At 44.4% G+C, this 24,907-nt stretch overlaps 1 protein-coding gene across 2 annotated transcripts; it reads left to right on the top strand.

Annotated features, from left to right (window-relative positions):
• The first annotated feature begins 2,269 nt into the window (after positions 1–2,269).
• DDX6 (DEAD-box helicase 6) lies at positions 2,270–24,791 on the top strand. Of its 2 annotated transcripts, none has more exons than XM_028707556.2 (14): positions 2,270–2,379; positions 8,215–8,668; positions 11,959–12,022; positions 13,030–13,134; positions 14,006–14,135; positions 15,045–15,191; positions 15,316–15,410; positions 15,935–16,057; positions 16,187–16,315; positions 16,919–17,035; positions 17,553–17,616; positions 18,195–18,296; positions 19,767–19,949; positions 21,122–24,791. In XM_028707556.2, the coding sequence occupies exons 2-13, from the start codon at positions 8,469–8,471 to the stop codon at positions 19,940–19,942; spliced, it is 1,452 nt and encodes a 483-aa protein (XP_028563389.1). In that variant the 5' UTR covers positions 2,270–2,379; positions 8,215–8,468; the 3' UTR covers positions 19,943–19,949; positions 21,122–24,791. The 2 variants fall into 2 exon arrangements, with proteins under 2 accessions (XP_028563389.1, XP_028563388.1); XM_028707555.2 differs by lacking the exon at positions 2,270–2,379 and adding an exon at positions 5,087–5,296.
• The last annotated feature ends 116 nt before the right edge of the window (positions 24,792–24,907 follow it).

The raw sequence follows: 24,907 nt of genomic DNA, 5'->3' as shown, positions 1-24,907 counted from the left end.
TTACCATCAAGAAAGATGCATTAGTGGGCGGTAGGTATAAAAAGCTTGATTACCCCTGCCTTAGCCAAATACCACCCTAAAAGCATCATCTGCACATTACAGGCAGCGGTCTACAACAGAAATCCTGTCTGCCAGGATACCTGATAATGGTTACTGATTGCATTTCCTAGGCCCCCTGACCATTCCATTGAGATGGTAAATACTGAATCTCTTATATACAAACTTATAGCTATTGGCAACTTAACAGTTTGCTCAAATTAACAGAAACTTGCCAGACTGGATTTGCAGGAAGGGCGTGTTGTAAGAAAAACTACTGCTCCCTTTCCCTTATGGGGTATTCCAGAACCCATATAGAATCCTTGAGGGTTCCCTATCGGGAGGAGGAACTAACAGAGGGCAAGCAGAGTATATTTGAGAAGCAAAGTGGCTAGTAAGCCTGATCTTTATTAAAGGAAAAGAAACTGTTGCAACTGGACGCGGGTGGTGCTGTGGGTTAAACCACAGAGCCTAGGACTTGCTGATCAGAAGGTCAGCAGTTCGAATCCCTGCAACAGGGTGAGCTCCTGTTGCTCGGTCCCAGCTCCTGCCAACCTAGCAGTTTGAAAGTACGTCAAAGTGCAAGTAGATAAATAGGTACCACTCCAGCGGGAAGGTAAATGGCGTTTCCGTGTGCTGCTCTGGTTCGCCAGAAGCAGCTTAGTCATGCTGGCCACATGACCCGGAAGCTGTACGCCGGCTCCCTCGGCCAATAAAGCGAGATGAGTGCTGCAACCCCAGAGTTGGCCACGACTGGACCTAATGGTCAGGGGTCCCTTTACCTTTACCTTTAAACTGTTACAACAGGATCGCCACTCACCACACGCAGGAGGGAGGAGAAGCCAGAACAATGGTGTGCAAGCCCTTATATAGACTTTTGAAATTGCCCACCCTGTAGCCCAAGACCACCCCCCCTAAACATCATACATACATCACAGAATGAGGCGGTCTCCAGCAGAAATACTGTTTGCCAGGATACCTGATAATGGTCGCTGATTGCATTACCTGGGCAGTCTAGCCATTCTTTTTTGATGGTTAATACTTTTGTGATGGTTAATACTGAATCCAGGTCACAGACTCACCCTATTCATATGAAAATACGCCCTTAAGACAGGATTTGTAAGCAAATGGACAATGGGGAGGCTTTCCCATTTTCCTTCCTCACTGCAAAGGAATATTTGAGGTCATTGGGAGAGTCAACATGGCTTCGGGATTGTTCTCCTGTGCTATTTCTGACATGTGGTATATATACTTATGTATGTGTTTGCCTTGTACATTTTATATTTGAGACCTTAGAATTTTTATAACAGTGGTAAACCCCTTAGGTTCCAGGCAGTTTTGTTAATAGGATTTGCAAGTGAAAGGACAATGGGAAAGCTTTCCCCATTTCCTTCCTCCTACTGCAGAGGAATATTTGAGATCATTTTGGGAGAATCAAAATGGCTTTTTGGGATTGTTCTGTTTGCCAAAATAATGTGAGATTTTCCTTAAGTAATATTTCCTAATATTTTAAAGGGTGAGGGTTTGGTTTCTGTGGAGTGTGTGTCTACTATGTGTGTGCACCCTAACTTTTTATGACAGGAATAATTCTGAGTCTCCTTAATCTCAAGACATTTGGAACCAAATGGCAGCTTTGTGGAGGAAAGAGGGGGATCCTGGAGGAGCAGAGAGAACTGAGAAATCATTGCTGCAACAGGAAGGCTTCTTTCGTCCTCTCTCTCTTTCACACACACTTTCATTGTCTCAAAGCAAGAAGTGAAAATCTGAAGGGCCTCTTTCGATCTGAATGCTTCTTTAGCAATCAAGAATAAATATAATTTGAGGGGTTGCAGTATCACAACACAGCCCTATGCATCTTGATGTGAAACAATTCCCGTTGAATTAATTGAGAATTACACCCAGATAAATGTGCATGTCCCACTTTGCCCTAGTGGATTGTAGTGCTTCTCTAGGGGGGAAAACTCTGCTCATACAAAGCAAAACTGAATGGACTTTGGGTGGGGTGATGATGTGGGAGATTTGCAGTCAAATCTAACAGTGCATTTTATTGCTAGTTAGCATGTGAAAAGGTTAAGACCACAGAGCTGTATTGCTGATAGGCGGACTCAGACTATAGAAACATACAGTACCGGTAATTGGTAGAGAAGGTTCTGTGTGATGTCATTTCCCCTCTCCTGGGAGGAAGAAGCAAATAAGTATTTCCTGTTCCTTCTCCCACCCCCCTTTAACCAGACATGGGAGTGGATGTATGTCTGCTTACTCCTGCATCAGGCACATTTGCTGTAAATACTAGTATTTGTCTGCATTTGTTTTACTGCTGCTGCACAGGACGAATGCTTGACTGTGAGTAAACTTTTAAAACTTACTTTTCAGTTTGTTTACTTTTCAGCCTGTTTCTTTGATAAACAGGGTAACAAAAGGGGGAGATCGGCCTAACAGCTAATTCCTATGCTTTCATTTAAACTGCCTAAAATAGGATTTAAACTCCGCTCAGCCCTGTGCTTTTAAATGTTTATACACACACAGGTCTGTAGAGGGATAAAATATAGTTAATATTGCTGGGAACACGAGAAGAGGAAAGAGATTCCATTTTGCCTCAAGTACTAGGCATAAGCTTGAAGCAAGAAAGGCATAACTTTGGACTTTTCTGTAAACTTTTCTGAAACATCTCCCATGCAAGAGAGACCCAGAACCAAGAAGAAACATCTCTTTTAAGGGCTTGCATTTTGGCATGGAGAAGGAGGACATCCCCTCTACAAACAGTCAGAAATTACATAAGGCGGGGTTACTCTGCCTCAGGCAGGACAAGACAGTTTACACAAAACATTAGCATTTGATAAGACAACCAGGATGTCTGTCAGACATCCCTCAATGCAGAGTATCTGGGCAAACAGTGACAATTAATACAAAGGAGGTTCATAGATATAGGAGAGGAATCCCTTCAGGAACTTCCCCTGATTGCTGTCTAAGTCAGGCATCCCCAATCTGCGGCCCTCCAGATATTTTGGCCTACAACTCCCATGATCCCTAGCTAACAGGACCAGTGGTCAGGGATGATGGGAATTGTAGTCCATCTGGAGGGCTGAAGGTTGGGGATGCCTGGCCTCAGTGGGGACTTATGTGGGGACAAGGGGGACTAATGAGGCAGAGGAAATATTTTGAGACTTAAGGAGAGCCAAGATAGCTTTTGGATTGCTCTCCTGTACTATATTAGATATTTGGTTTATATACTTATGTGTGTGTGTTTACCTTGTGCAATTATCAACATTTATTCTATATTTGAGACCTTAGAATTCCTATAACCCTAATAAATCCATCAGATGACTGGAGAGGAGTGACTGTAGGACAGACACAAAGAAGGACTTCTTCACATAGTGCATTAACGAGAATTCGCTCCCATGAGATGTAGTAATGGCCACTCGCTCCGGTGGCTTTGAAGATCGTACAAATTAATGGAAGGGGATAAGGCTATATCTGCAGCTACTAGCTATGCTCCACCTCCGTTTGAGTTAGACCAGGGGTCGGCAAGGTTTACCTCACATGGGCTGGTTCACTTCAGCGGAGATCCCTCCGTGGGCCAGATTGCGCATGCACCCGTAATTTCCTGCATCTGCGTCTGCGCAGATGCGATTTCCGGTGCCGCAGAAGTGAGTCTCCATACCTGTGCTGGTTTAGCGGACTCACTGAGCGGCCGGCTCAGTTTGGGGGTGGCTTGTGGGCCGGTTAAATGACCCCTGTGGGCTGCTTGTGGCCCATGGGCCTTAGGTTGCCGACCCCTGGTTTAGACCACAGCGCCACCCACGTCCACTGTGAAGAAGAGATATTGGATTAGATGGGACTTTGTCCTGATCTGACCACAGGAAAATGCGTGGTGGACACTGTCTGTGCAGACAGTGCGCTTGTTCACAGCACACATGATGTATCCTTGTGGATACTGTTGCCACCAACTGTTATAAGAATTCTAAGGTCTCAAATATAGATGTTCATCAATGTACCAGGCAAACACATACATTAAGTATATAAACCACGTGTATGAAATAGTACAGGAGAGCAATCCTGAAGCCATTTTTGACTCTCTCAAATTGACCTCAAATATTTCTTTGTGCAAGGAGGAAGGAAAGGCTTTCCAATCGCTTTTGGACTGTAGGGACTTACACCTCCCTGCAAATACAGTCTGGCAAGTACAGTGGTACCTCAGGTTAAGTACTTAATTCGTTCCGGAGGTCCGTTCTTAACCTGAAACTGTTCTTAACCTGAAGCATATGTAACCCGAGGTACCACTGTATCTGAGCACGCTATCAATATGTTTAAGAGATTCAGGCACTAAAGTATTTACCATCTCAAAGGAATGGCCAGGCTACCCGGAAAATGCAATCAAGGAAGGCATTATCAGGTATCCTGGCAGGCAGGAGAGAAGCAACGCTTTCAAATTGTTTTGTGTGTATGTTTTGTGGGGGTATCTTAGGCTACACGGTGGGCAATTTCAAGTGTCTTTATAGGGGTTTGCGCAGCATTGTTCGGGGTTATCCTCCCTCCTGCATGTGGTGAGTGTGGACCTTGTTGCAAGTTTATTTCCTTTAATAAAGATCAGGCTTTGCTTTCATATACTCTGGTGGGCCTCTGCTTTCTCTCCGACCGATAAAGATCTCCTGAGGGACTCTAGACAGAATCTAGATATTCCACAAGGGAATTACAGGTATTTTCTTATAACAGTGCTTAAGTGGTTTTGAAACTACAGTACTGTAGGTACATTTGACGAGGAGGGGGAGGAGGAAGCAGCGTCCATCTGCCATAAGGGCGTAGTAGAGCCTCCATGTACAGGAGCAGAGTCTGCCCCTGAGCACCCGCGTCGAGCACGGCCCAAGGAGGCGCGCGCAGCTCGGTCCGAAGAGCGCAGGGAGGGAGGGGGCGAGCGTCGCCGTTCGAGCGCGGCCGAAAACTCCTCAGGAGCCTCTTCCCTCCGCAGACAACGGAGCGGCGCTCGGAGCATGCGCGCCCAAGCGTTCGAACGCCGAGGGGGTGGTGCTTCCGGCGTGGGCGGGGCCTGCCCTGAGAGAGGAAGGAAGGAGGAAGCCGCCATCTTGTTGTCGCGTCGCCGCCGCCGCCGCCATAGTCCGGAGCAGACCCACCGAGTGACGGGCTAGGAGATAGGCCGACACCCGGAGCGGGAGACCGAGCGCAGCAAGGCAGGCGCGAAAGAAGGGAAGAAATAAAGAAAGGAAGGAGGAAGGAGAGAGCGAGCGAGCAGGCAGCAGGGCCGGTGAGGCGCTTCCCCTCTGTGAGGCGCGGGGGCGGCAGAAGATGGGGCGCGCGCGTGCGTAGCTGGGCCTGGGATCGGGGCCTCCCTTTTCCTCCTCACACGCCCCTCAGCGACGAGGAAGCAGGGAGGGGGGAGAAAGCGGGACGGCCGGTCGACGGGCCTCGGCTTATGGGGTCGGCGGGTGCCCGGTAAGGCCCGACGAAGCTGCCCCTGCTGAGGGACGGGCGGCGGCGGCGGCTTTGTCGGCCTTCAGGCCGCGCCCCCTCCCCTTCCTTTCTTCCCTCTGCTTCTCGGTCCAGGAAAGCGCCCGGGGCCCCGGCAGTCGCAGCAGTTTCCCTTAAAAGCGGCGCTCTGCGGCTAAAGGGTTCTTGGAGTGCGCCGGGTGGAGGCTGTGGCCCCGCGGGATTCTGGCCTAGGTCTTGGTGGCTGCTCACTTGTCCAGCCAGAAACGGAGGGTGTGAAGCTGGTTCCCCACCCCCTTCCCTTTCTCAAAACCCCCCTCCGCTTTGCCGACACATAACCAAAATGGGGAAAGGGTGAGGGGAGAGAAAGAGACGCCCTGGAACTCTTGTTCCCTCCTCGGAGGGAAGCTGAAGGGCCTGGAAACCTCCTTCGTAATGAAAACGTTGCAGCCCCGCCCCCCAAAAAAAATCCAAAAGGAGGAAATGATCTTAGTGTTATAGCCAACTAGCTTCTACACGGAGTAGACCCACTGAAGTTGATGGATATAATCTAGCCATGCCTACTCATTTCACTGGGCCCCTTCTGAGTATGAATAGTAATTGATGCAAGCCATAATATGCAGCTTCGCTCCGCAGCCTGGCTGTGGAGAAAAATGTTTTTAAAGCTGCTACTTCTAACACCAAATTTTCGGTTGTTTTTTTCAGGGTAGCAGGCCCTTTATTTTCATTTGTGGCAGCTGGTCAGCCAGTCTTAAGAAACGGGGGGTGGGGGGTGTCTTCTGACCAGTGCTGTAGTTCCAGCAGGGGTTAGGGGGTTGCTTTGTGGGTCTTTTGTGATTCTCTGCCTTGGGCGTATTGAGATGCGGTTGGGGGAATGTACTACGCTCACGCACATAGTGACATTTTGGCCTGGGAATTTCTGGACTTGCCATTTTGGAAGAAATAGTAAAATAGTTCCTCAAATCACAACACTTGCAAAAGAAGGAATGCAGACTTTATTGAGTACACTCTTGTATAATCAAGCTTGTATCAGCTACACTCTTGAGCGCTTGCAAGCACTTTGGGGATTGCTCAGGGAGGCCTAGAGTGGTTTTATCTTAGTCACTTTTCAGCAGAGTAGTAAGAAAGCTAGCTACACTGCAATATCAGTAACACAAACATTTCAGAGGCCTCCCAGCAGCTTCTGTTTAGTTTTCTGGTGGTCTGCAGCCTCTCCTGAGTGACTATACTTTTGTAACATATTCTCAGAGGAACAGTTGAGTTTTGAGGGTACATACCCTTCTCTTTACATGTAACTTCAATACCAAGACTTCAGCATGTGCCATCCATAAAGAGGCTTTGCTCTGGAATCTTTGTAAGCCTGTAAGATGCATCTGGCAAACTTCACTCCTTATTTCCAGTCAGGTGGCTTTAGCTGAAGAGCTGCTCTGCAATTCAGAAGCCAAACTTCCTGCTTGGAGCGCTTGCTTGTTTCTGTGAAGTGCCATAGTTAGAGCTCCTTTCCCTTAACATGATTTGCAAGCATGTTTTGGGGCCACTAATTCTATATGTGCACAGGAAAGGGCTTTTCAAAGTCACCCTTTCATAAAAATTGGAGGGGGGACTTGTCACTGTCCCCATACTGTGTGCCTCCATTTCATTTCCAAAACAAGTTCCCCTTTAGAAGTTTTTTTTAAAAGGCAGCACACCAGTGTGCAGACTTCATTTGCAGCAATATTTTCAGCAGATAGGAGGTAGTGTAATAAAAACAATACTGAAAAGAAGAAGACAGTACATTCAGGATATTAAGAATTTTTTTTGTAGTTTTAGTAAGAGTTTTGGAAACAAAGTTTAGAGAGCTTATGGCTAGTTTATTAACAAAGACAATACACCATCTGTACTGGCATCCTTTTGCAATGCAGAGTTGCTGGGGAACTAGTGGGAGTCTTTTTGGATGTGTATCAAATTTTCTCATTTCCAGAGGTGTGCCTATGTTAGTCTGTTGCAGCAAAAATGAGTTTTACAGAACCCTCATGACACTAGGTCAGATCCATCAGGACACAAAGGATTCTCTTTTCTCTCCACCCCTACAGCCCCCACCGGCCCCAGAGGGTCCTTCAATGTTTGCAGTTGCCCAAGTGAAAGTCCCGTTGCCACAGTTGGGATATCACTGTACTGTAAAAAAAAAATTATTACTTGGTGGATTAGAGTCCACTTCATCAGATAAAGTAAGTTTGTTCTCAGTGGGCAAATTTATATACATCTGGGTGTAGAGAGAGAAATGAGAGAGAAATGTAAACAATGAGGTCAGATAGAAAGGAATGCAGAAAGCCTAGTAAGTGAAAATTGCATTAAAGTTTAAAACGTCATAAAATTACATAAAATAAGCAGGGTGATCATGATGATAACTTATTATTTTACTTTAATGTAATTTTCTGGCTTTATTTTTTGTTTTATTTCTGTCTCATCTCAATGTTTATATTTCTCTTTTTCCCCTCATGTGTATATATATCCACCAACCCGGGAGCACACTCAGTGCGTTTGAAGGGGGCCCTAGTCCATCAAGGCTTGTGCCATAAGAAATTTGTTAAGTCTTTAAGGCACCACAAGACTGTTCATTGGGGTTTTTACCTTATCAGTAGTCTATTAGTAAAATAGTTCTCCTAATCTGTCTGCAACGTTGAGGACATCCTTCCAACTGGTATAGCTTGCAGCAAATAATTAGAAATACTAACAGTATTATCTTATCTTTTTCAGATTGAACTGAGTGGTTTTTGGATAGAACTCAAGTTTGTCAGAAGACTTTTTTTTTTTAAGAGAGTTGTTCCACAGTGCAAGTTACTGCTTTACTCTTGAGTGACTTTACAGGTGCTTGCCTGCGTTGCAATAAAAGACTCATATATTGAGCAGGACCTTATTTATCTCTTCATCTTGGAGAGTCTAATAAACTATTACAGTTTCTGTACTCACAAAGTTTTGAAGTTGAAAAAGACATCTTTATAAAGCAAAACATGAGTACAGCCAGAACAGAGAACCCTGTTATAATGGGTCTCTCCAGTCAAAATGGACAGCTGAGGGGCCCCGTAAAACCCACTGGTGGCCCAGGAGGCGGGGGAACACAGGCTCAGCAACAGATGAACCAGCTGAAACATCCCAACACAATCAATAACGGCACTCAGCAGCAAGCACAGAGCATGGCCTCCACTATCAAGTGAGTACTTGCCAAACTACTCAGCAGCCATGTTGGTGCTTAAAGGATGACCTCCAGAGTTCTTCCTGTGGGCCTGTTTTGCCAACCGGAGCAGTACTTGATGCCAAGCCTTAACTGCCATCCTTTCTGTTCTGTTAGTTTTCATGCATTCTAATTGTTGATCATGAAATGCCCTCATGTGTTTGTACAGTGTTTCCATTGTTAATGAGATTGACAAAATCCACTTTGGTTGTGCTAGGCTCTGAGCACTTTGGACTCCATAGCTGCATTAATCAGACCTTAACTAGTGTACTGTGTCAGGTTCTGGGTGCTATACTTTGAGGATGCAGGCAAATGAAAATGATTTAGAGGAGGGCAACAAAGCTGATCAGCCATATGTAAAGGGAGTCATATGAAGGATGGAAGAAAAAACTGAGTGTGAATGCCCTGGAGGAAAGCCTAAGTGGTAACATGACAGCACTCTTCACATACCTGCCCCAGAGGACAGGATTAGGTCTAAGGAGCTTAAGTTACAGGTGGATAGATTTTGGTTGAAAATGAGGAGAGCCCTCTTGATGGTTCTAGCATCAAACAGGGAGGTGGGCTATATTTCCTACAAATCACCCTTCACCTCTCTGATTCTGTGGAGCTTCAACGATTTCAGCAAATACTTAATTGGGATTCTTGTACTTCAATGCTTAATGTGTATTTGTATCCATCAATGCACATGGTGCTTTAGAGAACCCTGAGAAGCTTATAATAATAATTAAGCATGTTAAACATATTAATAACATATGGTTTACACAATAATTCAGTATATGTAACTGCAGAAAAGCTTTCCTAATCAGAGAAACTTTGACTACTTCTCTGAGTAGCCTAGGCTCCTTGATCCAATAGCAAATTGCTGCAAGCACAGAAACACTATTGAGAGAGCTGTATTAATAATTGAGGCCAGCTACCCCAGAGAACGGTGAAATCCACAATCTCAGGAATATTGGACTTGTGCCTTAGAGGTAAGAACCATCATACTGATATTCACCTGGAAACAAGCTCATTGGCTACCAGAGGACTTACTCAGAATTGGTGTTGTGTATTCCCAGTAGCTGACATTGGTGATTATACTGGTGGCTGCATTTGTGATGGACTGAAGTTTCTGCATCATCTTCAAGGTCAGCTACACATAGCTGCATATTGGAAGAGTGAGGCTTCCAGACTTGCATAACAGTGGCAAGGCTACTTGCCCCCTGCCTTATTGGTTGAAACTGTTGAAATGTACTGCTGTCTGTAACTTCCACCTAAGAGTCCAGGAGGAAACTCCAGCAATTAACTTATTTCAGGAGTGTGACCCCACTCAGAGCAAACAGTTCCATCTCTTCTCAAGTTATAAGATTACCTCCTATGAGCATCTGTCTTGTCTGGACAAAGTTTGATATTGACCCTCATCTTGATCATTACTGACTTCAGGCAGTCATTTAAGAATTATCTTACCTGGTTCAGATAGGAAAGGAATAGAAACTGGGTAATCTCTCCCAGTGGCTTCCTGTCTTGTATTAATAGGGTGGGACAAAAGAGATACATGCAAGACCCCATAAGAGAGCTTCTGCAGGAAAGAAAAGCCCTTCATTATAATCACCTGTAATTGCCAGATAGGGCAGTAATGGAAGACCGCAAAGTGGTCTCCCCGGTACTTTTTTCTGGGGGAGATGCAGGGCTACGCATACCCCTAAACATTTTGTGAATCTTTGTACTTTTGTCCATTTAATGTATTTATTTTTCCCAATTTGAACTATAAAATGGTGGTTTTCTTGAGTCAAAATGAGAGTACCCCATATCATTTTTGTTTAAAAAAAAGCACTGGGTCTCCTTATTCACAAAACGTGTAGCACTTCCAGAAAGATGCCATAATCATTAGTTACAAAAACTGCTGAGAAGTTCAAGAGCATTATTGGAGTTATGCTCCCCATGTCTCTTACTGGAAGTCATCAGCTATGGTGATTAAGGCAGTCTGCCTGAAACCACAGCCAGAAGCCAGTTTGATATGGACCTAGATAGACAGCTCCTTATCTATAGTTCACTCAACCACTTTGGCTATTAGGAATATTGGCCTAAAATTTCTTAGTTTATGGTAATCAGGAAATTTTTTTTTAAAGTGGTCTTACTATAGAATTTTTTGGTTGAGATGAAAGGCATCTTTCCCCTAATGAAGAATTGACTATATTATGAATTGATTATAGTGTTTATTAAATCTCTTTAGACAACTTTTATGGAAAGACCCAAGACAAAATACATGGCTTATAAAATTTAAAACCATAATTAAAACAATTGTCCATAAAAATAACAAAATCAACAGTGGCAGAAAACACTTAAAGAAGAGATATTTATTAATGTGCTGTCAAATGCACACGGTGTAGAAGGTTTTTACCTGGCACCATATAGATACAGCAATTTCTGTGCCAGGTGAGCTTTGGGAGAATATTACCGAGGTTCAGAACCATCACTGAAGAAGCCTTCCATGAACATTTATTGGAGCTGACCAAATAGATTCACGTCAATAGGCACCTTCTACAAAGATAAGTGCCCTGAACCACACAAGGCTTTATGGGTTAAAATCAGAACCTTGAATTGACCTGGAAACATAGGCAGCTAATGTGGTTGGGTTAGACTTGTAGCCTGATCATCTGGCTGCTGCATTCTTCATTAATTGCCATTTCTGCACCTATGTTCAGCAAAAATCAAACAACTTCCTGGTTTTTAATACAATTTCAGGTGCTTGCTTAACATTTATTGGGTACTTGACTGCATAATGAGGGCTTTGGATCATATGTCTGAAGAACTTTGTGTCCTGAAACACAGGCTAAGGTGGTGCACTGTCGGTCTAGGGAATCTTGTCTTGCTTAGTTAGCAGCTTGATTAAAGTTGCCACTATTGCTTTCATTCTGACAAGTTTTCTAAGGCATGGATTTTGCATCTGCCACATGCGTAATATAAGTACAGTATATGGACCTCATCTGACATAGCTGCACAGTATAGGTTTTACACCGTTTTAATTGTCATGCCTTCCCCAAAGTGTCCTGGAAATTGTAGTTTGGCGAGTGCTGAATATTTACCGTTGGAGAGCTCTTGTTCCCTTCACAGTCCTATGAGAGGAGATGGCTATTATATGAATTTAAGCCTTGGGGTACATTTGAGGAAGCGTTAGTTTTTCTTTGGTCATGTTCTCTGGTTTGCATTTCTGGCTCTGTGGTACTCTCAGTCCAGAGTGGAATGGTGCATCCTATCAGCGGCTGACAAGTCTTATTTTCTCACTTCAGACCTGGCGATGACTGGAAGAAGACTTTAAAACTCCCTCCAAAAGATCTGAGAATTAAAACTTCGGTAAGGAGTTCCTAAACCTAGAAAGCATGCAAAAATTGGGCTTTAAATATAATTGAGGGAGGTGTGTAGGTGTTTGGACTAAAAAAGGTAAAGGGACCCCTGACCGTTAAGTCCAGTCACAGACAACTCTGGGGTTGTGGCGCTCGTCTCGCCAGCGTTTTGTCCGCAGACAGCTTCCGGGTCATGTGGCCAGCATGACAAAGCCGCTTCTGGCGAACCAGAGCAGTGCATGAAAACACCGGAGTAGTACCTATTTATCTACTTGCACTTTGACGTGCTGTACTAATCACATTAGGGGACGCAGGTGGCGCTGTGGGTAAAACCTCGGCGCCTAGGACTTTCCGATCGCATGGTCGGCAGTTCGAATCCCCGCGGCGGGGTGCGCTCCCGTCGTTCGGTCCCAGCGCCTGCCAACCTAGCAGTTCAAAAGCACCCCCGGGTGCAAGTAGATAAATAGTGACCACTTACCAGCGGGAAGGTAAACAACGTTCCGTGTGCTGCGCTGGCTCGCCAGATGCAGCTTGTCACGCTGGCCACGTGACCCAGAAGTGTTTGCGGACAGCTCTGGCTCCCGGCCTATAGAGTGAGATGAGCGCACAACCCTAGAGTCTGTCAAGACTGGCCTGTACGGGCAGGGGTACCTTTACCTTTTACTAATCACATTGGCTGTGTAGAATGGACCGAAGGGCTTGTGCATGCAAGCAACAGCATCTTTTAGTACATATTCTCCATGATGAGCAAATGGACAAGAAGCCAAGGAAGCTGCCTTACACTGTTGGTCTGTCTTTCTGAGTAGTTTCTACACTGGCTGGAAGCAGCTGTCCAAGCTTCCAGGAAGGGGTCTCCTCGGCCCTATCTATAGAATGCCAGGGATTGAACTTTGGGAGCTTCTACATGCAAAGGAGGTGCTGTCCCACTGAAGTATCACTCTGCTACCTGCTTTTATCTGGTACTGAAATTGAATGTGTGAGAGGGCATGAGCTGACTGTTCTACTTTGCTTGTTCAGGATGTGACATCCACAAAAGGAAATGAATTTGAAGATTACTGCCTGAAACGGGAGTTGCTGATGGGAATTTTTGAAATGGGCTGGGAAAAACCATCTCCGATTCAGGTTGGTTTGTGTGACAGGAGCAGATGTAAGGTGCTTACCTGGTGAATGAAAATTCAGCTGGTAGACGACTTTTTGAGCTGGATGGTGCATGATATGGTACTTTAGATGCCTGTTGAGCAAGATGCTTTATTTTGCCATGTTGCTTTCACTGGCACTCTGGCAATATCTAATAGATCAAACTTTATCTAGCTGCTGTGTGGATAACTGAGGCTCCTCCCTCACCCATGTATGTCCAGAGTTCAGGAACATTATTGTTCAATACAGTTAATGCAGAACTTTTCCTGCTTGAGTCATTCTTTTTCAGCAGTTATAAACTTCTTATAGCTGACCAACTAGGAGCAAAGCCATTATTTTCTCAATAGGCCATTGGTGTCGCAATAGCCTGAAAAATATTTATGTGGATTCTGTATTAAATTGTTTGTGCATCCAGTCCTTGGCTGTATGGAGGGCAACAGGGAGAAATCTTGACTCGTTGCTTTTTCTGTGACTCTGTTTTACTGGAGGACGAGGCTCCTGTGCTTTGACTTTGGTTCATCCTGAAAACTGTATATCATCTGAAGAAACTGGAAGCAGCTATCTCTGCCCATTTTTGAAAAGGGAAAAAAAAACCCTAGCTAGTTAGTTACCTGTTAGTCACCATACTTACAGGGTGAGAGCCCCTCTGTAGCTTCTATCACTCTGCTTGTGAGAGGTCCAGTTCATGATGGTAGACTTCTTGCTTGGGTGGCGTGGTCATGCATGGAAGATATGTGCTTATTTGCCCTAGCGTAACTAATGCTACATTAGCTCCAGTGCATTTCCCCCCACCCTTTGCTCCCAGTAGAGGTAAGCATTGTGTTTTCTTATGCTGATCCTGGTTATTTATTTTAAGGAGGAGAGCATTCCCATTGCTTTGTCTGGGAGGGATATCTTGGCTAGAGCTAAGAATGGAACCGGAAAGAGCGGCGCCTACCTCATTCCCTTACTTGAACGGCTTGACTTAAAGAAGGATAACATACAAGGTGAGTTGAAGATGGGAAATAAGTAAGCCCCATGAGAACTTTGTCCAGATCTTTAAATTTCACCCATGGCTGTGTTGAATCCCTTACTATCTTTAACTTCCCACTTCACAGATGTCAGGAAAACAAAGCATTAGACAGACTTTCTCAAGGTTGATAATGCTGCTTTATCCCTGCCTGTTCAACAACACCCCTTTAACCTTTAGCAGCACGTATTAAGAAGACTGTTCCTTTGATTTACAGCACACTTTTACAGGAAGTAAAATTTGAAGGGTTGAACTGCAAACTTGCCCACCCCAGAGTCGTGAAACAGTTGCTGAGATTTTCTCTGCATTGTAGAGATAAAATGCTTGAGAGTAGATTTAGTTGATGAAAATTACAATGGGATGCAATTAAGTGTTTCTTGTTACAGTATGCTCCCGCCAGCTAAGAACATAACTTATTTTCTGAATCAGTCTATCTTTAGTCCAATATTCTTGGTCCAACTGGATGCCTCAGGGAAGCTCATTTGCATACCAGGCAAGAGGGTGATAGACAGCCCCCAATATTTGTTGCTTAGAAATAATTGCTTCTGGACTAGGAGAAACTTCCTTTATTGAAGCTCTCTGAGCTAGTGACTTAAGACCACCACGTTAGTGAATTCAATCAATTAATTGTTCATTTTGTTAATAACTTTTATGTCCTGAGCTTGCTGCCAACTTGTTTCATTGATCTTTGTAGTCTAGGTTTTTAGATGTTTGAAGAAAAATTCTCTTTCCATTGCCTCTGTTTACAATGAACACTTTTATTGTATCTCTGTATAAGCTGGTAAGGACAATGGGATTTTTGAAAGTCTTGTGTTGAGCTCTTAAAGGGTACAATATATGAATGCAAAAATCCTTGGTCTGCCCTGAATATTCTTCTTTCTTGCAGCAATGGTGATTGTTCCCACACGAGAACTTGCCCTGCAGGTCAGTCAGATCTGCATCCAGGTCAGCAAACATATGGGAGGGGCCAAAGTGATGGCAACCACAGGAGGAACCAACCTGCGTGATGACATAATGAGGCTTGATGATACAGGTAGGATATCTTGTGATGCTGAAGTGTAGAGCCCTGGACGCCCTAGGTGGCACCTGACTGTTTAGTTTCAGACTTCCATAATTCAAGTTGCAGCTCATCTCTGTGTGCTTCTGTGTTTTTGCAGTGCATGTGGTGATAGCTACGCCAGGGAGGATTCTGGATCTCATCAAGAAAGGAGTAGCAAAGGTGGACCATGTCCAGATGATTGTTCTAGATGAGGTAATATTAGCGTTGCCAGACTCTGGAATCTGTTCTTTGCAAGTTAAAGTAGCAGCACGTGGCAACTCCTGTTCCTTGAAATGCATTTTGAGTTCAGGCCTGTATCCTGGTACCCTTGCAAAGGATGATTCTTCTGCTTAAAAGGGGTAGGGGCTGCATGGAAAAATAAGGTCAAGTTGATTCTGGTTAAGGTCTGGGAAACATTAATGTCTTTAGTGGCTGGGGAAACCCAGCCAGATGGGGGGGGGTAGAAATATATTATTATTATTGTTATTGTTGTAGTTATTGTTGTAGTTATTGTTGTTGTTGTTGTTGTTGTTATTATTATTATTAATAATTATTATTATTATTAGAATAAATTATTTATTTATTTAGGCAGGCAGGCATGTTAAAGTGAAGCTGGAACTCTAATTTGGAACTACAGTAGTTGTAAAGACAGACTAGTAAGGATCTCTGAGCGTTGAGCAAGCTTTTATATGTTGCATGAAGACTCCAGTGTTAAATTGGTCCACTTGTATTTGCAGGCAGACAAGCTGCTGTCCCAAGATTTTGTTCAAATAATGGAGGACATTATTCTCACGCTACCTAAAAATAGACAGATCTTGCTATACTCAGCCACTTTCCCTTTAAGTGTACAGAAGTTTATGGTAAGTGCAGCGTTGATTATTTTCTTGGACTGTTGGCACTTGCTACAACATTTGATAAATCCCTCTTTTCTGAATGACAGGAAATGTCAAATGTCAAAATGCCCAAATGTCAAAATGCTTCTCTTTCAGAATTCCCACTTGCAGAAACCTTATGAGATTAACTTGATGGAAGAGCTGACACTGAAGGGAGTTACTCAGTACTATGCCTACGTAACTGAGCGCCAAAAAGTTCATTGTCTCAACACACTATTCTCCAGGGTAAGCTGTGATAGACCAAGTCATATAACTAAACAGTAAACTAAGTAAAAGCCGTTCATCTAGAAAGCACAGGTCTGAAGACTCCTGGAGAGGAAATGAGGGTTTACATGGTGGCCTCCTCTAATATAGTCCAAATGCAAAGCTGTGTTTGCATATCTGCACCCCATCCCCCATAATTTTTCCCGTAGAATAGAACGCTGAATGAGAAATTGTCATTTAAGAGGCTATGCATAGCTGTAGGCTTCATGTTCTGGATTGTTCTGAAGCTACATTTCTTTCCTGAGTTGGGGCTTAAGTTGTGAGGGGCTCAGGAACTATGCTGAACTGAACCAGCCGCACCACTTGTTCATCTTGCAGCTGGTAACTCATTTTACCAGAACCATTAGAACTACTTTGAACCACCTTTCCTAGCCTGATGCTATCCAGATGTTTTGAACATCCAACTCCTATCAGCCTCAGCCAGGGGAGGATGATACATGGTTATGTGTGAGAAGTGTTTGTGCAGTTTATAAATGAGATGCTTTGTTGTGATAGTTTTGTCTTTTTAAAAAGATTAATTGCCTTGGAATTTTCAGACATTGAACACTTTGTATTTGTATTTAGCTCCAAATCAACCAATCAATCATCTTCTGCAACTCTTCCCAACGGGTTGAACTACTAGCTAAGAAAATTTCCCAGCTGGGGTATTCGTGCTTCTATATCCATGCAAAGATGAGACAGGTCAGTATGAAGTTAAAAATTAACAAGCATCTATAGGATTTTAATGCAACTTGGTTCCTGATACTAAGGGGGGGGGCAGATGAGGAGATAGATGCTGTTCAGATGTTCCCTTCTTGCTGCATAACACATTTAAATACTCTCTGGAACCACCTTTAGTTCTGTTACTACTCGTATGGCACCGAAGTATGCCAGTGTTTGAAGAGATTTCCTTCAGTTCTTAAATGAGAGTCAGATTGGTACTGGCACAATGGGGGGCTAAACAGATGGCTAAATTAAGATAGAATTGGGGTAACCTAGTGTGAAAGTGGAAGGCAGGAACTGATAGGGAGTGGCCCCAAATATAGCACTTCAGACTTGCAATATCTGGTGCAGCAGTTTTTCCTGCAGTAAGTTGTGCTTTGTGGCATGAATTGTGCAAACTGTTGTTTTCTTGCTGTTTCTCTGGAGATTCCCAGCTGCTTGGTCTCTCAGCATCAGGGGATGTTTTGGTGAATAATCTCTTCCTGTTTCCTACCAGGAGCACCGCAATCGTGTGTTCCACGATTTCCGGAATGGCTTATGCCGCAATCTTGTTTGCACTGGTGAGTACCCCTTTTGTTTTCTCTCTGGCTCATGTCTCCAACCTAGTGACTATTCAATATCAAATTGAAAGTAGAATATCTTCTCTGTGCTTCCATTTTGGAAATTCATTAAGCACCTTCAGTCAAATAGGAGAATGCAAGAGGGGTATGGGCATTATTATGAATGGACGTAAGAATGAATAAGGGGGAAAGCAGTTTGGATAACCTCCCCCAGCTTCTTGTTGGCTTAGTAGTTATCCTTGAAGAGCATTCGCAACTGAATGGTGCAACAGTTTGAGTAGCCAAGAAACGCTTTGTCCAGGTTCTGAATTTTCTTGGTTGGGAAAAGTTAGCTATGGGACAACTGTGTATTGTTCATCATAAATATCTGTGTGGCTGTGAAGGGTCCTTCAGGGTTAGTCCTTTAAAGAATCCTGCAGCTCTTGAGGCTAAAGGAAAAACTTAGTGCAAAATTAGTTGTGTCTTGGTTTCCTGTCCTGCTAATGCCTGTTGGCAGACCATCTTACCACTTCTTGGTTGAGGAGGGCTATCCTTGTCACTTTAGTCAAATTATCTAAACTGAAAACTTCATTTTTCAGATCTGTTTACCCGAGGTATTGATATCCAAGCTGTGAATGTTGTGATAAACTTTGATTTTCCAAAGCTGGCAGAAACTTATCTCCACCGTATTGGCAGATCAGGTGAGAAAGCTGTGCAGTGAAGAATGACAGCTTATTTGGTAGCTTCTCGCCAAATACTGCTCAGTGAGCAAGCAGCAGCCAACTTTGACTTTGTCCTTCATGTTGGAGACCATGGTCAGATTAGAGTTCTTTTGGTGCACCAGCCACCCCTCTGTTAAGCAGAGCTGATGTCATCAAGCTCTTTTCCTTTGAAAAAAACAATCCGTGAGCAATATTGCCCTTATTCAGTCATTTATTTCTGCACAGTTCAGATTACATAGAGAGAGGGGAGATGGGACCATGTGGGTCATCCCTCCACTGATACTACCCATGTGTTGGGGAACATGTAGGCTTCTCTTTCTTCAAACCTTTCTACAATATGTGGACAGCATGGGGTGAAACATAATGGCAGGGGTGAAGCTAATGTGTGGGGTATCACTATCGCTTATCCAGCGATCTTGATTCAGAGGAAGTTAAACCAGGGGTAGCTGTCATGATACCTCCAGATGTTGTTGGACAGCAGCCTCCATCATCCTTGACCATTGGACATGCTGGGTGGAGCTGATGGAAGTTGGGAGTCCCACAAAATCCAGCAGGCCTCATGCTTTCGATCCCAGAATTTAAACAGAGAAGCCTTATTGAGTTCCCATCATCTATGCAGTCTCTTAACCTGGTGCACTTTACAGAGGGCCGCCCTTGAAAACTCAGCTGCCGTAGTTGCAGTTCACCTGGTGTGGTAGTGGGTTGACACAGATGCATTCTCTGCAGCAGCTTTGTTGTCTGCTGATTTGATTAGGAGCACAATGCAGTGCACCAGTGAAGTCCTACTCAGGCCACTTTCTGCATGATTCTGTGAACCATACTCCCTGTGGTCCTACCCCAACCCATTACACTCTGAGAATGGGCACCTTTTCAAGAAGAGCTGGGGGGAATATTCTGAAGCAGGCTCCCCGCGCCCCCATCAGGATTGTTGGTTGCCCACTGCAGGTTTGAGGAAGCTTTGCAGGGGAATAACCTAATCTTTCTTCTTGTTTCAATTGCTATGCAGCAATTAGTTCCACAAATAGAAAGTTATTATCTATCTATCGTAGATAGCAACATATTTCATATGATATATATGTAATCTGTTTGGATTGAACAAGAAAAACAACATGCAAATAGCTTTATTACAGAGATCAAAATGTGAGTGGGCTAGCCTTGCTTGATTCTTAACTTTGTACTTCACCCCTCCTCACAGGGGAATAGTAAAATGCCCTTTTATTATTTTTGTTGAAAGTTGAAAATACCAGAATAAATGGGGATGTGAAACTTGAAAGTGCAGCTATACAGGGTATGGGGAGGAGAACTGGGTGGCCTTTTGAGTCTCGTGCTGGGGTTGAACAGTCTTCAGCATGGCTGCTGAACCAGCCATGCATTAACTGACAAAGGACAAAAGCTGCTACAAGCCTGAGGATTTTCTCAACTTATGTCAACCGATTTCTCTCCTTAAAGGTCGATTTGGCCACCTTGGGCTAGCCATCAACTTGATCACCTATGATGATCGGTTCAACCTGAAGAGTATTGAGGAACAGCTGGGTACAGAAATCAAGCCCATCCCCAGTAACATTGACAAGAGCCTGTATGTGGCAGAATACCACAGTGAGCCTGTAGAAGATGAAAAACCTTAACTGCTGCGTACGTATCTGACTTGGGGGCTGAAGGGAGAAGCAGGCTGAATTAGACTGGCCAATCACTTCTGGAGAGGTGGCTGAATAGGCCATTCTTGCTCACTTACCTGTCCTGTGCATGCCTGTGCAAAGCAATGCTACTTGTCTCCGCACTTTGCACTTATTAGTTGTTAATTCCCTATATTTATGAGGTCTGATAAGAGTTTATAGCTTGGTCATAAGGATCACTGCTTTCTTGTGGCTTTTGGACTTGTGGAGTGTCAGAGTGAGCAAATTTTCTACTTGACTCTTGGATGTACATCTTTCAAAGAGCCTGGGGGCAAGTTTACTATTCCCCCCCCCCCAAACAGTGGCTAGAGATAATTTTCTTTCTCAGGCTCCGTTAGTGGCTGTGAGAACAAATTGAGGGGCAGCTGATAGAAATAAGGGGCTGTAATTCAATGGTAGAGGATCTGCTTTGCATGCAGAAGGTCCCAGGTTCAGTCCCCAGGGAAGGAGTAGGTAAAGACGCCTGAACTGAAACTTTGAAGAAGTGCTGCCAGTCAGTACTGAGTTACATAAGACCACTGGTCTGCCTTAGTATAAGGCAACTTCCTATATTGTTGACATTCGTCTGTCTTGAGAGACAATGGAGTGCACCTTCCGGGGTGAAGTCAAACCGCTGGAGAATCACAGCACCTGCTGTGGCTGCAGAGACGTGTACAATTGTTGGGTGCCTAAGTTGTGTGTGTGTGTGTGTGTGTGTGTGTGTGTGTAAACAATTTCTCACATGTAATGGAGTGTACATGTGTTCTTACAGGAGTTTAAGGATGTCTTCCTATCAAAGGGCATTCCTATAGCTCGAAGAATGTACAAAAGAATAATAGAATTGTAGAGTTGCAAGGGACTAAAATATTCAAGCGTCTTGATTAAGAAGTAGCAGGGAATTATTTTTTAAATCATTTTTCAAAATACAAATAATTCTTCTTAAAAGTATACAGAGAAAAATATTATGCAGGAGGCAAAAAGATTATGCATGGGGAGCTAACCAGGAAGCATCTTTCCTTCTATTTATGCTGCACCTTGCTACCTGGCTTTGAGCTGTGATCGCAGCTTTGGCCTACACACCCTATAGCAAAAGTGTCAACTTTCAATACATTTTGTGTGGTACTAATGTGAGTGTTTCTTCTTCCTTTCTAGGCTTTGCTTAAACACACAAGCTTAAAGCCCTTTGATCCGGATATGTGATACATTGTTTCTTTCGGGATGCCCTTCTCTTTGTGGGTTTTTCATCTATTGTTTTTGGAACTATGAAGATTAAAGAGCTGAGTTTTTTTCCGTTTTTTTTTTTTTTTTTTAAATCTGGCTGTGAGGATGGAAGCAGAAAATAGGAAGGAAATACCTTTGTTTTTCCCACATGTTTGCACTGTGTGCTGACTGAACATTAGTTGCACTAACTGCTGGTTTTAATTTCTTTCTTTGTGGTGGAGAAGAAGAACTCTGAAAAGAGAAGACTCCCAAATTCAAGCTTGACTCTGCAATTTCAGATTCACCCACAGCCGCCTGACTGAGTGCATTTCAACTTCTCCCTGGCTCCTCATCTGTCTTTTAAGCTAAAGAGCTTGTTACTTATTTGTGCAAAGTGCCTTATGCTATGAGACCATTCAGAATATCACCTTTCAGATACAGCCCAAGGAGTCATTTTGGTTCAGGTCAAAGTCTCTCTCCCCACCTCCACTCCCTTCCCCTCTCGCACACATGCTGGGCCGGGAGGTGACACTTGTCAGTAATACTTTTTTTTTTTTTTGTTCAACTTTTTTTTTTTTTAAATGGAGGAGTTGAGATGCAGATGCAGTTCACCCACTCTGTAAATACGTGTATTTAAACAAAAGAACCCGGACCACCTGGGTTGATTTGAGTGCAACATCGACACCCCAGGAGGAAAGAGCCACTTGCCACCCACCTGCAATATGGAGCCATCCGAAAAGCCCTCCTTGTGCTCTTGTAGAACACTACAGACTGGTTTCCGTGAGTCTCCGTTGGTGGTCACAGCACTTGCTAGGTAGACTTGTCTCAGAGCCGTGGTGTTCTTTCCTTTCTGAAGCGTGTTCCACAGAAAATTGGATGTGTATACTTGTATAAACTCTGTAAATATGTGTTTTTTTCTGTTATGGGTTCATATATAACTTTCTTTTTTCCTGTTTTGATGAAGTTTGCTGGGGTTAAAGGGATTATAGATAGATCTTGACAGCAGCTAAAGGTGAGAGGGGCTCAGTTTTCTGCAACACTACTCCATGCCAAGCACTACGACTTCAGACCTGGAAGAGATCTGGGGGTGGGGTAGAAGTGTGTCTGGGGAGCCCTTTTGGAGGCACACCTGGATTCCTGCCTACAAGAAACTCCAGGAAGGTGGCATCTGTGCTGGAGGGGGCACAGTCCTCCTTTGCCTTCTTGCAAGATAGAAAAGGACATGCAAAGTGTGGATTTGAGACTAAAAAGAGCAAAAACTGTTGGCCAATTCCAGAGTTCTCTTGGATTACGTTGCCTCTTTCGACTTCTTTTTGACTTTGTCTCAAGCCTGTCTGCCTAGAGACTGGAGCAGGCCAGGGCAAGCCCCTCCTTGCCCCTGCCCAAGCCTTTGCTCTCCTCTCCCCTCTCTGCTGCAGGTGGCCCGCATGCCTTGAATACGACAGGCAAAAGCTTTAGGTCCAAGTAGTGTTGCTTTAAATTGTGCCCCTCCCAATATGCTTGATGTTTGGCCTGATCTGCAGGCAAAAGGAGTGAGTAAACTCGACCTGTAAACTTCTTAAGAATTCCCTTCCAGCCTGACCAGCAACAGGCTGCCAGGAGGCACCAGGGCAAGCACAGACCCTCTTTGCTCAGACATAGTCAGAAGCTGCACTTGCCACACCATCCTGCTTTCTTGCCCCAAGGAGCTAAGTTACCCTGATTTCTCCCACGATGGAAAATGACAACCTTACCCAGCCTACTGCTTAGAGGTCTGTGCTTAGAACCAGGTGCTTCCTGGCAACACCTTTCAAAGTGAAAATGTTTTGTCTAGTAACTCCACAGTAACGTAGCAGAAGCTGCACTAAAGTATAGCTCCACTGCTGGGGACTTTACTGCAGCTGCATCAGACTGGCAAGTACTCTGTGTGGGGTGGGAGGGGGGGAGGGATGCTTTGTGGGTGGGAAATTCTGACCAAAAGCAAAATCTTGCTCTTCTGCTGCAGCCAGTCTTCTGTCTTCCTAGCAGAGGAGGGAAGGGGGGTCATTTTAGTGCAAAGGTGACAAGTGTGCAGGAATCTAGAACCTCGTAGGAGCATGCACACCTGACATGGTGCCATGAGTTGAGGTGGCCCCCATGCCCTGTGCCATGCTCAGCCGGTCACTCTTGAAGCACAGCATTTTTAAATGGAAAGTATTACTTTAAATGTGGCCTCCTAGCAGGGGAGCAGCATTTGCGTAGATTCTTGAGCGCCAATCTTGGGTGGCTTTTGTTGGGTCAGAAAGCCACTTGGTGCTGGTTGGAAGCCCTCTCTAGGGCATAGAGGGACATGTAAATGGAAAGATGCTCCAGTTATTGACTAGGTAGACCCTGGTCTCCCTCCCATTTCCCCCTCTTAATCTGAACAGAAACCCTGAAGATTATGGGCTCGTGTTCCTAAATTGCCAATGTAGCTCCATTAATATTCATTGTGGCAGCCTAGAGCAATCTATTTTATGTTGTTCTGGCTGGGTCCAAAGAGAATAAAACACTGATGTACCTTGTGGCTGGCTTATCCCCCTGGATTGTGCAAGGAGTAAGCAATCTACATGATAAATCCCCCCCAGAGCTGGACAGGGGCAAAGCCAGGCTTGGGATACTTCAGTGTGTTCTTTCCAGAATGCCTGGCACTCGCCAGAGATTGCCCATGAGGGTGGGTGGGGGTGGGTAGGTCTTATTTGCCTTTTTTTTTTTTTAAAGATATATCCAGAATGAGGTGGGAGCATCTTTCCTTCACCTGCTTTTGTGTCTGTTGTGGAGCTGGATGAGATCAAGTAAACAGGACACAAAGGCAGACGTGCTAACATCGGGCATCTCATTCTTATTTTTTATTTTTATTTTATTTTGGGGTTGGGTTTACCTACACAGGACTCATGGACTGCTGCCAGTGAAGGGAGGCCTTGTGCGGCTTCTGGTGCATGGCAGTGTCTTTGCCACAGTGTGCCATTGTTGCCAGCAGTAGGCTGACCTATGCTGCTGGTGCCAAGCATGCCGTGGGTTTGGGGGGCACAGCTACCATTTCTTCCCTGGCAGAATATGGAAAGGGTAATCCCAAGTGGGAGCACACTAGATCTGCTGTGACATTTGTGATGCGCCTCTGCTATGCCAGGATCTCCCTTTTGGCAGCATTCCAGAGTTCTGTGCAGGGGGTGGGGGGTGGGATGCAGAAATATACAAAGATAACGGCTCTGCTGTGTCTTAACCAGGAATTGTGGGGAGGGGGTATCTGGAAGAAAAATTAGTCTCTATTCCCCTTATTGAAACAAAACTGGAAAACGTCAGGGGGAGGGAAGTTTTGTTTTCAGTTCAAGCAACATTGTATTTCATTAGTCCTCGGTCCAGGCCATGTTCACTGTGAACAGTGGGGACTAGAATTTGGAAACGGGATGGGGTGGGGCGGGAGGGAAGATAAAACATTTTTTTGAACTGGTAACTGGCAAATGTCCAGTAGAGCTCATGTTTTTGGTTTGATATGTGTCTGCGCACACAAGTATGTAATAGAAGGCTGACCATATCTGTGTCAGAGGGCAGAAGTGATGGATGATAAAAGCCTGACTTACTTTTCAAGAGAGAATTAGCTCAATAAAAGCTCACTGGGACTCAAGCTTGCCGTTTCAGTTTCTTTCTTGGTCCGGTGGGGGCGGTTTACTTTTGTGGGGTGGTGAGAGCATTTAAGTCCAGGGAAGATGTGATGCATAGGCTTCTCTACAGGACCTTGGC

Source organism: Podarcis muralis, chromosome 15 (assembly GCF_964188315.1).
Source record: "Podarcis muralis chromosome 15, rPodMur119.hap1.1, whole genome shotgun sequence".
NCBI classification, from domain to species: Eukaryota; Metazoa; Chordata; class Lepidosauria; order Squamata; family Lacertidae; genus Podarcis; species Podarcis muralis.
The sequence above is the reverse complement of the archived record's forward strand: the minus strand, read 5'-3'. Positions and strand labels throughout refer to the sequence as shown.

Bases quoted from the DNA above. Each gene is read 5' to 3' on its own strand.
- DDX6 (XM_028707556.2), top strand. From the start codon at position 8,469: ATGAGTACAGCCAGAACAGAGAACCCTGTTATAATGGGTCTCTCCAGT. The intron at 16,058-16,186 runs GTAAGTGCAGCG...CTTCTCTTTCAG, and splicing joins TAAGTGTACAGAAGTTTATG to AATTCCCACTTGCAGAAACC. The intron at 17,036-17,552 runs GTCAGTATGAAG...GTTTCCTACCAG, and splicing joins TCCATGCAAAGATGAGACAG to GAGCACCGCAATCGTGTGTT.